At 37.3% G+C, this 13,878-nt stretch overlaps 1 protein-coding gene across 1 annotated transcript in view; it reads right to left on the minus strand.

Annotated features, from left to right (window-relative positions):
- Nucleotides 1–13,878, minus strand: part of LOC5564696 (octopamine receptor) — a 307,231-nt gene that overhangs the window by 18,380 nt on the left and 274,973 nt on the right. Inside the window, exons 5-6 of the mRNA XM_021837305.1 lie at nucleotides 6,673–6,798; nucleotides 6,405–6,585 (exon numbers count right to left, since the gene is read on the minus strand). Of these exons, the coding sequence (XP_021692997.1) occupies nucleotides 6,405–6,585; nucleotides 6,673–6,798 (307 nt within the window). The remainder of the gene's footprint in view (nucleotides 1–6,404; nucleotides 6,586–6,672; nucleotides 6,799–13,878) is intronic.

Raw genomic sequence — 13,878 nt, forward strand, 5'->3', positions numbered from 1 at the left:
GCGGTCTCATGCGCTCCATCACATGTGCTGTTTAAAGTTGAGCACAATAATTGAAGTGATTAGAAAATTTTTCAACGAGGATCGAAATTGTAACTCTTGGATCGCGAGTCTCCGACCATACCATATAAGTCATCTAGACACCTGCATAATGGGCGAAAATAGTTATAGAGGTTTTTCGTAACTAAGCAGTTGTTTCATAACTTGGAAACCGATGGCGAGCCGTAGCGCCGAGCAGCGCAGCGCATGAGACGAGTCTCCCCGATAGCACATCACCTGAAAATGCGAGTACCCCTACCGCGAGCTCATTGGTAGTCTCATGTATATGTCTTGATGGGTTCTCGGCCAGACCTGTGTTTTGTCGATGCTGCTGGTGAAGAACAATGGAAGCATACCAAGCGCGTCCTACGGTACATACAAGTAACGAAGAAGTTAGAGTTAATCTATAGAATTTCGTTTAAGGAATCAGATACATTCTTATTTCATCTTAGCTGTTCGATTGATTGTTTGTTCATTTCAATCAATTATTTGAGACCAAATAAATGAATCTATTCTTGAACTAGTAGATATGTCGAAGATCTGGTAGCAAATAAGCTTTATAAAATATCCTATTTAATAAACTATTTTTATAGCTAGTTAAGCTGAGGTTATGTTCCAGTAGAGAAGTAACGCTAGGGACAAAAAGAACAAGAAGAACAATAAGCGTATCGGAAGCATTAAAATTCAATATGTTGAGTGCTAGCAAGGTGAAAAACTCATTCTACTACTTAAAACCTAGATGGCGTCACTATCCAAGATGGCCGCCTGGTTCTTTCACTCAAAACAATATTCCTATTCTTTACTTGACTTCAGAAAAAATACCACCGATTGAAAATTTGTTATTTTGTTCTACAAAAAATTATGAAATAATTTCAAATTGTTTTGTATTGATTACACTTGCCATATACGTTAAAATTGTAGAACATGATTTAGTGAACCGTTTACTTCATATGGTAAATACCATTGTTCATCTAGTTTTTGTAGCCTTTCTTACTCAGATTTTCCTCAGCTTTTTGATGATGATCTCAGAATTCAAAACAAGCGGAGCGGCCATGGTGAATAAATGATTTTAGTTACAAAGTTCGGCCAAAGTTCTGGATGTCTAAACCGAGGTTAACCCCTCTACCGGCAGCTTCATTTTTTACAGCAAAAAAAAAAAAAATCAAATCGCGATATCTTTTTTGTTTCTTAATATTTTTGCACCATTTTTTCACAAGACCTCAAAAAACTATTCTAGTTTAAGCGCCCGTGTCGATATTAGTCGTTGGTGAACAAGTTTCGAAGATATTTCGATGTTCCTTGGGGGACCGACATTCGCCATATAAAATGTTTTTGACGGCCATTTTGTTTTTGGTCAATTTATCAAAACCTACAATAAAATGTATGACGGGGTTGGTGGTCTAATGGCTACCGCTTCTGCTTCATAAGCAGAAGGTAATGGGTTCAATCCCAGGCCCGTCCCTTTCATCGTACTTTGTAGTTGTATCTTTCACTTGCTTCTATCTACCACTCTTAATATATCCCAGTTGATGTACATAGTATCTATCATAGTTCATAGCATTGGCCAGAACCCGAGACGGACAGAAATAAATTGTTTCCCTACGCTTCCATTCGTTCATCATTATAGCATGCCTTCCATTACGCCTGATACATAGGCAATCTGCTAACCAAACCAGCAAGCCTCTCTGCCATAAAAAATAATCCACCCTTTCATCCTTTCCGCATGAACTGGCGTTGATGCAGTGGTATATACGGTCAACCGTGGGAGCCAGTTGAATGCATCATCAATTCCTTCTCTGAAAATGATTCTGAAACTTCCTCCCTGGTATAGTACCAATGAGTTACATAAAATATCCAATGTTGAAACATTGGAACAAATGTCAAATAAAATAGTTAATATTTTCAGGCAAAAATCGTTACAATCTTCTATTGCCACGATTAATACGTTATATGTTTAGGTTAAGTTAGGTTAAGTATATTTAAAGCGTTTTTTTCTCTTACAAGCAGGTGAAATCAACTCACCTGTAAAAAATCTGAACTGCTATGGCAAATGAAATGTAATATGTTGTTAACAAAATGTTAATAAAATCTTAAATTTGTTTTACCAAATTAGGATGATAGTGTTGTCTAATAACACAGAACACCTAGATATAAAAAATGAATGTAACGTTTGGAATAATGCTAATAAAATAATTAAAAAAAATCAATTCCTTCCCCTTCCCCTCATTGGTCTGCATTCTGACATGGCAGGCACCATTGTTGCCTAAAAATAGAGGGTGCCTGTTAATCCCAAGCAGTCATTTGGTTGGTTCCTTGTGCAAGTGCTGCTGATCTGGCGATACTGGAGTAGCAACCACGGGTGGCCAATCAAACTCAAGCTCAAGCTCAATTTATCAAAAAGTAAAATAAAATGTGTACTATACAATGCCAAGTAATAAGGAGCTACTCTGAAAAAATCATTCAAATCGGTTCAGTATTCTTGAAGAAATCTGAAAATTACGATATGAGGTTTTTAGAGTTTTCAAGATCTTGATTTGTCCAGTGTGGTACCAGAAACATAAATTCTCATTACTCAAAGATGGCTGCACAAAATTGCTTCATTTTTTTCACAACATACTCGCATTAATGTATCATTTCGAGAATTGAATATCCGAATACGATAGAAATTCTGTTGCCTAAAATATTTACGTGAGTTGTAGCTACGCGTCGGTCTCCCAAGAAATTTTGGAATTACTTCGAATCCAGATGACCAATGATCAAAATCGACACATATTCTGAAACTAGAAGAGTTTTCTGAGAGTTAAAAATATTTTCAAAACTTAAAATCGAAAAAAAATGATCGAAGATAAAACTGTTTTTGAACCAAAACTTTATCTTACCTTAAATAGAATTTTTAACGTGTCCTTTTCAAACAAAACTTAACAAGTGAAAGTTACAATTATTTCAGAATTTGATGAAGCGCAATAAGCGAGTCAATTTGGTATAATAAGAACGGTTACCGGATAGAAGAAAATTAGTTTGGTAATGAGCATGATTATAATTTACCTGTTGGGTATGATTATTATGCAAGCGATCGTTGACTGAAAAAATGAGAATAGTTGGAGATTCTGGCTGGGGAATTCCGGCAACGTAAACGATTCGATTACGTGAAAAGCAGTTCCAAAAGTTAAACTCCGGTTGCTCCGCAATTAGCGCATACAAACTTTTTGCACGCTCGAAAAGCGTTCTGGAAAACGTGAATTGTCAAAAATACACCGTGAACTACCATCATATTTACATGAACGTTTTCGGAACTAGACAACGCGTTCATAGATACATGATCCAGTTCACGGAGTATTTTTGCTCGTTGACGAGTTCACGTCTGCTGTTCACGGATACGAGAACGGATTTTTTTCTGTGTGGTATCTTCCTTCACACGACAGATCTTCCTCGCCTGAACCTCCGCATTACGGTAAAAAGAAACGAGATATTATACTCCGAAAAATGACATTTGGCAGTGACGTCATTCCTATCGCGAACTCGAACGAGTGCAAAAGAAAGCAAGGCCTGCTCTCCTTTACTATCCTCAAGGCCTCATGCTTTCCCAAGCAACACACATGTTATAATTGAGCATTATCAACTCATATATGACTTGATCTGGTCATATAGCAGTCGAAAATGCTCAAATATAACATGTGTGCTACTCGGGTGACGATAGGAATGACGACACATGTTGCGTTGTTTTCACGTGGGAATAGCCTACCTTGTGCATACCGTGCTCCGCATAACATGAATTCAGCATCAGCTAATGAAAATTACCTCCAGGTTTCTTGAAAGGTTCTCATTTTACACGGACATCAAACATAAGTCGTGTTTGGTCAGGTGACTAATTCAAGACGACCTCAGTTTTGTGGTCATAATTTAAAAAAAAATTGGAGACACCATGCTGTTTGGAGCTCGTGATCTTTAAGAGTTTCATGCATAACTCGCCAGTCTCCTTTCTTTGCGATTTAGAAGGAAACCTAGATTCCTCTAATGGAGTTCAAGATCTCCTGCCTAAATTCCCCAAATTCGGAACAACCGACCACGACTGGCGGCACTCTTTGTTTCCTCATTTGAAACAAAGAGCCTGGGCAAGAGGTTACTTCGATTTAATGTTCGGAAAATTTGTCTAAACTATCGAACTGATTGCTCATTTCGATGCAATTACTAACATTAACCATTTTACCCTTGGAAGAAAGCGTTCATTCCGGAGAAACGCCCATACTTCCATTTTTGCCACGTGACAGTTTTAAATCCCACTTTTTAGATGGAGGTTGTGAATTCAGAGATTCACCCTTCCATTCGTTTGTAGTTGCAATCACATTAAGTGAAAGAAGGGGTAAACTTCTAAGAGGTTTTTCTCAAGACGGTGTCCAAGAAGGATTACCAATGATAGCTTTCGCTAATGGTTTCAAAAAAAAAATCAAAGGCACAGGTCTTGACAAGGATCAAAAAGGGTTCAAAAGTAGAGAAAATAGCGTTTTATTGCTTTAGGTAGTTTTAAAAACTTCCGAGAGCAGAAAGAATTTGTGATCACACAGCACGAGGATACGTTGCGCACTGCTCGTTCCGATAGATTATTCTACCAGCAGTATCATCACTCAGAACCATTTTCAATCAATCACGTCCTGACTGTGATTTATATTTCAATCATCAACTCTCCGAAGTGGCTCTGCTTCTCTTTCATGCTAAATTCAAACATATCCTACATCGTAATCCAATCTCAGAATAGTTCATCTTCCTCCATCCCGATTAGACAGAGAGAAACTGGACTAGCTTCAGTGTCTGGGAGAAGAAGATTTAAAACAATGTAAACTGACATCCAACGCTTGGAAAATTGCTAGCACCATTTCTCTAACGCTAAACCAGGTGGAACGTATGAGAAGCAGATTCAGTCTCTCTTCTGGTCTCTGTTGGACGCTTAACAACCACCCGCCTTAATAGACGCACAACACGGTAAAAGCCCTTCAACCATTGTATTTTATCACGTCAAAAATTTACGACCATCATTCACTCGGCCGGATGGCGACGGGTTGAGATTTGTCTTTTAATGCCAGCTCCGCCAGCTGCATCTGCAGTAGGGTGCGGCTTATTTTTCGAAAGTACTCAAAACCAAAAGTTCGTGAGCTTTACTTAATCTAACCCAATGGAATGAGATACTTCAAAGATTGAGCCAAAATATTAAGACTTCGAGGTGGCACAAGCGACTAGAAGGTGCAGTTTCAATTAATACATAAATTACTCTTAGTGAAATTCCGACAACTTCATTATGCTTCAACTAGTAGCCACTCCGTTATTGCTAGTAATTCTATACTTGCACAAGGAACCAACGGATGCTGGGTTGAATTGCACCCTCAGTGTGCAAGTATTAGAGTTCCTATCTTATTTATTGTCCTAAACAATACCGGCGTCAGCTGCGTCAGAATGAAGGTCAATTTGTGATGGGGAGGAAATATTGACGTGTTACTCGCTTTATGGAAGCCGTTCCTCTGCACTTCCACGAGAAAACACAAGGAGTTTGGAAAATGGGATAGGGTTGCGTTACAGGATTCGTCTTGTTGAACGACATGCTTAATTGTAGGGGTCCTAGGGAGCATCCAGAAACAACATATCATTTTTACGGGTTACACAAACGAATGAATGAATAGATAGTGGAACATCAAATATGTCTAAACGTATAACTAGCATTGGTTAAAATAAGTTTTCTACAACTTTTTCATTTCTTTAGTATAATAAAGTGGGGGCCTTCTTTAGCCAAGTGGTTGGGTCCACGGCTACAAATCAAAGCCATGCTGAAGGTGCCTGGGATCGATTTCCGGTCGGTCCAGGGTATTTTCGTCTTAGAAATTTCCTTGATTTCCCTGGCCATAGAGTATCATCGTACCTGCTACACGATATACGAATGAAAAAATGGCAACTTTGGCAAAGAAAGCTCTCAGTTAATAACTGTGAAGTGCTCATAAGAACAATAAGCTGAGAGCATGCTCTCCCAGTGAGGATGTTAATGCCAAGAAGAAAAGAAGAAGAAAAAGGAAAAATGGTAGAAAACTACTTTTGACTAACACTTGTAATAGTTTTAGATAAATTAGATTTTTACAAGCTTTTTTACTGGTACAAAAAGATTCAAAATTAGTTGAAAAATCACAAAACTATAAGAATTTCACTGAAGGCCATATTTTATAACTTTAATATTCAATTTGAAGTCGTTTGCACCACTTTTAAATCTTGATATTTTTGGCTAAGACTTTCTCTTTTTATATGATTTGAAAACAGTAATGCTAACGAACTTTTGGTTTTGAGAACTTTCGAAAAATAAGCCGCACCCTAACCCACAGTTAGGTACCCACCTTGTGCACTTCGATTTCGGTCATTTTGTCGTGGCGGGATGCCACCACGCAGGATATCCGCACGTACACGTAGATCATGACGGCCATCGGAATGAAGAAGGATCCCATCGCCGAGAAGACGACGTAGCCCTCGTTTTGGTTGTACCGGCACTGGGTGAGCTCCCGCCGGCCCGGTTCGTACCTTTGTTTAGGGTGGGGGGAGAGAGACATTACAGATGAGTAAACGGTGAGTGTTTTATGGACAACTCAGTGACATAGAAATACTCACCAGCCGAGAATGGGAGGGCAGGTGATGGCCAGTGCTAGTACCCAGACGACCAGAATCATCAGGAGGGCCAGCCGTTTCGAGCGCCGTCGGCGAGAGTAGTTGAGCGGTTGCGTTACCGCTAGATATCTGTAAGGGAGACGAAACGAAAAGAATGGTCAAATAACAATTAGAGGGTCTTGTCCCGGGAATCTGAAAAATCCCGAATCCCGGGATATTTTCGAAAATCCCGGGATTTCCCGAATTTGTATATTGAGCTTGAAAATACTACTGTATAATTTACACATCATGGCACAAAACAAACGTTGTTCTGGTGGCTGTTGGTGCATGGATGCTTTTTCGTTATTGCCTTTAGCTTACTAAATAAGGGTTTTATAGAGGTTATAGGGGATTTTGCTTGAATTTCTATACATTTTCTGTTACACTAGTAAGGTCATTTTCAATTTAGTTTCGAATATTGACAAGTTAAAACTTGATAATTTGAAACTAAATTTTAGAAACATTTAGGTTTTTTAAGTGACAAATTAATCGCGTGTGCATTTTAAGTATACACAACGCTTCATTAGTTTTGGAATCCATAGTGAATTTTCTATTTTTTTTATATGTTGCTATTAGCATTAAGGGTAGCTTTTGAGTAATTCCATTTTAGTCGCAAGTTGAAATTGTGGGACAGGATGAATTGCGAACTTTTGAATATTACGTCAAAAAAATTCACCAGGTTTCTCAACGTACTTTCTTTTGACATTCATCATTTTGCAGCTGTTTCAACTTTCCCCGGCGTATCTTAAACTTATTCTGGTATGATATGCCTGCAGCTAAGGCGAATAGGCCAAATATTGATGAATGAAATATAAAATACCATTGTGTTGTTTTGTTAATTATAATTCAACTGCATCTTAAAAACCAGGTACAGTTATTGTGAAACTACTCTTTTAAACAAAACTTTGCTTCACAATCTGCTCCGACCGTTATAAAAAAAAAAATTTACACCGTCTTCAGCCAAAGGCTGCACATATTGAATATAATTAACATTAGAAAATGGACACACGGAAGTGGACCAGTGAAGATTTTTTTTGTTTGACGAAAAGTTTCTTTCGACTGGGCCGGGAATTGAACCCGCACTTCATAACACAATATGCCTAAACAATTGATGGCTGCGAAGTCATTATATAGTCATTTTAGAAGAATTTGATTTTATCCCGGGATCCCGGGATTTCCCGGGATTATGAAAAATAAAATCCCGAATCCCGGGATTTTCTTGAGTCCGGGAAACAAGACCCTCTAAACAATGATGGAACTCTTGTGATGTTCGGGGTGCAACATTTATTGTGGTTTTGATGCCATCCTGTGCACATCGGAAACGGAGAACAGATACTATAATGGGAGTGACGATGCCGACCAACTTTGAATTTGCTGGGATTTTCGCCAAAAGTTGTGGTTTGGAGTTTCTTTGTTTTACTGTCATTTTCCGACCAAGCAATTTCCCGGAATCCCGGGATTTTTTGTTTTTCACTCATTCTAAAAAAAAATGATAGATTGGTGGTGACCAATCAATTTAATTTTCTGGTAAAACACTGCCTGGTTGTTTAGAATTTTGCGCAAGTTTGATTTATGACTTAGAATCATTGTCGCCTAAAAAGAACGTAATGGGGAGGTGTACCAGTTTTCGCCATCCTAAGGAAAAATATTGATTACATATTCTTAGTTATCCTAAGAAGAAAGCAAAATACATTGCGCCGAAACATTGGAAAATATTTAAACGCTGTTTTTTCTATGATTTGATGAGACTATATGCTAATTCAATGCTTAAAAAACTATTCATCACCTACCGTGAACGTACCATATTTGACGCGGGTCCAAACTTGACGCATTTTCTCATTAATTGTATCATAAATTAATTCTCATTCAGACTAGCACTCGAAAATTTATTACCTAATCTTCATTTATATGTTATTGAAGGATTCTAATCGAAAAAAGTTTATCTTTGATTAATAATTGGCAAAAAATAAAATTTATTTGAAAATGTATCCGACAAGTGCGTCAATTTTTTCATTCCTTAGTGAATGTGCTAAATATTGTTAATCAATTTTCGTGAAAATATTATGCTGTTTTACAGCAATATCATCAACAACAGTCAGTAATATTATTTTATTCGTGAATTGACGTCGAAATTTTTCTATTTTTAAGCTTTCAGACATATTTTTGTATGAAAATCTTGTGCGTCAAGTTAGGCACTCAATGTGCCTTATTATTTGCTATTTCGTTTAGCATGTTTTGTTGGATCGAAAACAGGAAATAAAAAAATTATCGTGCTTGCCTTCAAAAAATCCGTCCGCGAAACAACCCAATGATTTATGTAATCGCATGTAAAAAGTCATCCATATATTACGTAACGTTTTTAGGGAGATGAGGGGGTTCAGAGAAACGCAACGATTCGTACAAAATATTCGCACTTTTCATTGAAAAAAAAAATTGGCCGAGGTTAAAAGAGGTTGAAAATTGTGCAATTCATCGCGGTTTATGGACGTCCCCTAATGTTTTAAGGAAGCTTCAATAAATTCGTCAGGAGGTGAGGTGTAGGTTCAATGGTTTGTTTCGTATAATTTATAATAGGGGGTGTCCATGAGATACGTGTCACAAAAACATACCACTTTCTACAACAACCCCGCCCATCCGCCCTACGTACCACTTTTTATATGGAACCTTCAAAAAACTTGTATGATTCGTCACATCTTGCAGAACACCTCCTTCCCCCTAATAACATGACGTACTTAATGTATGACCCATATATGGTTCTCGATCTATTCTGAGGCCCATACTGCCGTTGGTTCTACGCATATTTGTCCCGCGGTCCATTAGGGTTACATAGAACATGAGACAAGTATGCGTAGTTCACGTGTTATAAGTAAAGAAGATTCGACGACCATTTTTGGAACCGGTTTCGTTCTAGTTTTTGACCAATTTATCCTTATTTTAGCAACTACCTTTTCCGTTTCAGCACAACGTAGTTTTCAAACCTTTCCCTTGTTTGATATCACGGCGAAAATACATTAAACTAAACAATAATGCTTGACTATGGATTGAACTCAATCGCCGGTTTTATTTTCTACATTTTAACTAAACGCATATGCGAGAGTACTACCAGATGACGTCATTCAAAACTTTTTCCAAAGGTTCTAACTTTTATGTCCACTCAAAAGCGCTTTTTTCAATTAATTGAACTATTGAATACTGCAGCTCTTGTATATTTTAAAATTTAGCAATTATTTTTTAGTGCGTCAAATAAGGAACATAGTGCGTCAAATTAGGCACATTGAAGAATTGATGCGTCAATTAAGGAACCTAATGTGTTCCACAAAAAGTCAATCAAACATAAGGAAAAAAACGTTTAATATTTTTTTACTGATTTTTCCCTAATTCTATAATAGTTGAGCTAGCATAGGTTCAAATTTCAACAAAATCGGACAGGTTTTGACGATTTGACAAATGTTTGAATTTAGAATTTTCTTAACCGCGTCAAATATGGTACGTCCACGGTACGTTGATTTCTTATTGAGGGTGGCGAATCAGGAACACAATGACGAAACGAGGTGCAAAGGAACAAATGTTTTAAGGCTAAGTACCCCGTCATTCTTTTTGGCAACAATGATGACTTTTCAGCATGCATTTCAAAGTGATAAAACTCAGTCTTGATAGTTTATATTGACTTGAACATGTATCACTGTACGCGCTAGCATGCATAAAGTATGCTGATACTTTTTCAGTTGTGCCAGTGCAAAACCAACTGATTTTCTTTGATTCGAAATCGTGAGATGAATTAGCATAAATCATCAACGACGCGTACAAATTTCAATGACGGCCTACTTCGTCTTAACGATCAACGCTCCGTCATCGTAATCATCGTCATCATCGAATCTTCAAAAGCAGTTTTTGTGTTCAAAACTAAGAATTATTCGATGAAAATGTGTTCACTGTGTTTAGGTTGGAGAACAGAATACAGTGAACACATTTTGCTGTAAATTTTCTTGATTTTGAACGCAAAAACTGCTTTTGGAAATTCCGAAATCAATGACGGATCCTGCCCCCTTAAGAAAAATGTTTTTTTTTTCTATTATTTTGTGAGCCAATTTTGATGTATCTAGAATGTTTCCGTACCATCTAAAAGCCATTTAATGGACACTAAACGATTGGCAACGATATAGGTCCTAAAACGGTATATAATCTGGGGCGGCGCATAGGGTAACGGACGTATTTTGGACCCCCTAAGGAAGTGATTTTACATTTTTGTCCCAAATTATTAATTGCACAGCGTAACCAAGTCAAAGAACATACCAAAATGTAGAGAAAAACTTCCTCTACGAGATAAAAATGGCCATACGGTCATGTAGGATCCAAAATACGTCAAAAATAATTGAATTGTGATGCACTGTTTTTCATTATTTTGGACACACCAATACATTTTGGACACTCAAAGTATATATTTTGGACCCCCGGCATTTTTTTTTATCGTTTGGCGACAAAGTCCACGGCACTGGTTGTATAATATGCTTGCCCATAGTCTAATCAATCGATTGACAATGGAAAAGCGAAGAAAATCTACGAAATTAGAAAAATGTTTTTGTTTACATTTGAAAATTTTCTGACGTCTTCAATTTCTGTGTGTAACGTATGGAGACAAACCAGCCTCCGGCTGAAAGTCTCGATAATAAAGATAATAATAATAATGTGTAACGTGTTGTAACGGTTGCATGGATGAACCGATTAAATTAAATTCATTTCAGATAAAATAAACACATTTTCCATGCACAAACGCTTGATGCAAGTGCGGAATGGTCCTATCTTTCCAAATGGCTTGCGGATTGTATTGGTCTTTCGATTTAAACTGGAAAATTTGCAGGAAAATGGCCCAGGGGGTCCAAAATATATTGGTTATCCTACTGGTACACCATTCCGATTAAAATAACCAAACATTAATTCAGTTTGCTTACCCGTAAAGGGTTGGCATCATAATTTTTCGAATACTGCATAATAAAATACCCAGACAACCAGAAATCGCATGAAAGTTCACGTAATCACTCGTTTATTCATATAAATTGCATCTATCCCGCAAAACATGGTGAATAAAATCGTCAGATTGATGAGTTTCCTCGCATAAAACGCATTATTTCTGAGTTCAATTATACATTTTGTTTCGTCCCGTACACTCGTACAAAGTAAGTCGCATAAATCCGTAGCAGCTGTCAAATAAACATTTGTTATCATAAGTTAAGCCGCATAAGCTGACAGGTTAGTTCGGTAGAAATTTTATACACTCGCATTGTATGCTTGTATTCATCACATAATATATGCACGTATATCGCCTCCACTTTTGTACGTAGAAGGCCTTTTCGCGACATCCTATAAGTGAAATTTTGCACATACAAAGCCTCCAGGTGATTTCGTTATACGTACATTTTGGTTGTCTGGGTAGAAAGTATGGCAAACATGATTCATTACATTGAAACCAAGACAAATCTTTGAAGCATAGAAGAATTTCTTCAAGACCATTAAAGGTGCCTTAGTGGATTATAATCAGTGTTAAAATTGAAGAGAAAAATAATGAATAAAGTGTTCACTTGCAATACTTAGATCAATAAATTATTATTTAGTCAATTGGATGAATTTTCTAGATAATAACTATCAAAATCTTCGATGCTTTCGTTCCATGTTATCTGATAAGCTTAAATGTTTCGCTTCAAAATTTTGATTAGGATACCTCGAAAATGTCCGAAATCCGTTTTTTGTCCTGGAATGTTCCGGGATAGACACTCTATTGTGAGATGAATGGTACAACTACTCTTCCATGTAGGACGGTAATATGACAAAATCACCTGTAAAGGCACGATAACGGGTACCGCTTCTTGTGAGTTCCACGACATGGCAATTTACTATGGATCTTGTTTAGGGTGCATCGTTCTCCTTCACTGCTCCTAAGACGTTTCTAAGCGCATGACGTTCAAATAGCGCTGTTGATCGTCAGTGCGGTCGCATGAGAGCTCAACGCATACTTAATTACGTGCACGGAAAGTATCCGGCTAATAGGTATGCGGATGTAGAGCGTAAGAACTTAGTATCTATAAACAATTCGCTCTCACTTGTATTCGGGAGATATAAAATCGCGAGCGTGTTAAGCTTTGATTGCACAGTGCGTGCAACGCACGAACATTTGTGCAAGTTGTGACCAGTCTACCGCTTTCATTAGTATTTTGGAAATGGTACATATGGTACGATGGTTCAAATTTCATGGTTTTTCATTCCGTTTTTCAAGAGGACCGACAATTAGATTTGGTCGGATTCGGTCGGAGTATTCCGGAACCGGTTCCAGTATGGTGTGGTGTGGACGTGGACATTTTTAGACCATCATATGGTCGACGTTAAGTCAGAATGGACCAAGTGACATTTTTCATATTTTGAGAAAAATGGGTTTAAAGTCTAAAGCTCTGTAATTTTTAAAATCGTTCAAATTTTGGTTCAATATTTTTACACATTTTTGTAATACTTTCAAAGAATATAATGTGAAGTGATAACCATGAAAAATCATAATCCAAACCTCTGATAGAACGATTTTTTGATGGACTATGTGTACTTGGTCCACTCTGACTGAACTAAAGATCACCGTTCAGTGAGTTGGTTCACTCTGACTGAACAATTTCTAGGAAAATAACAATCATTTAATGCTTGCATAGTCAAACCGAGTGCATATCTCTAAGATAAGCAGATTATCAAGAACCTTCGACACCAGTCTCGTAAATTCTTCAATAATCTATATAGTCAATACCGAAATCAGTGGCATTACCATAGCTTGAAAATTAAGGTATTGCAGGGTCATTGCATTGAAGACCAGAAATATTCAAATATGTGTTCAGTCAGAGTGGACCAAGTGAAAATCTTGAATACCGACCAAAATATACTGGTTCAATAAGCGGGTTCTAGCACATTCCATACATATACCATAGAACTACCATAAACTTTTACCGGTCTCTGAAATTGACTCAAAAATTGCAATAATCAATCAGTTTAGTACTTTTCAACACATGGTCCGCTCTGTCTGCACAGAAATTGTTGCAATTTCTGACCACCCATCCAAATATGGTAAATGGTCAAAAATCAAAATCAAATGGATCGAATTGAGTTATATTTATTAATTTTTATTTATGGATAAGCAGAAGA

Source organism: Aedes aegypti, chromosome 1, assembly GCF_002204515.2.
Source record: "Aedes aegypti strain LVP_AGWG chromosome 1, AaegL5.0 Primary Assembly, whole genome shotgun sequence".
In the NCBI taxonomy this organism is placed as follows: domain Eukaryota; kingdom Metazoa; phylum Arthropoda; class Insecta; order Diptera; family Culicidae; genus Aedes; species Aedes aegypti.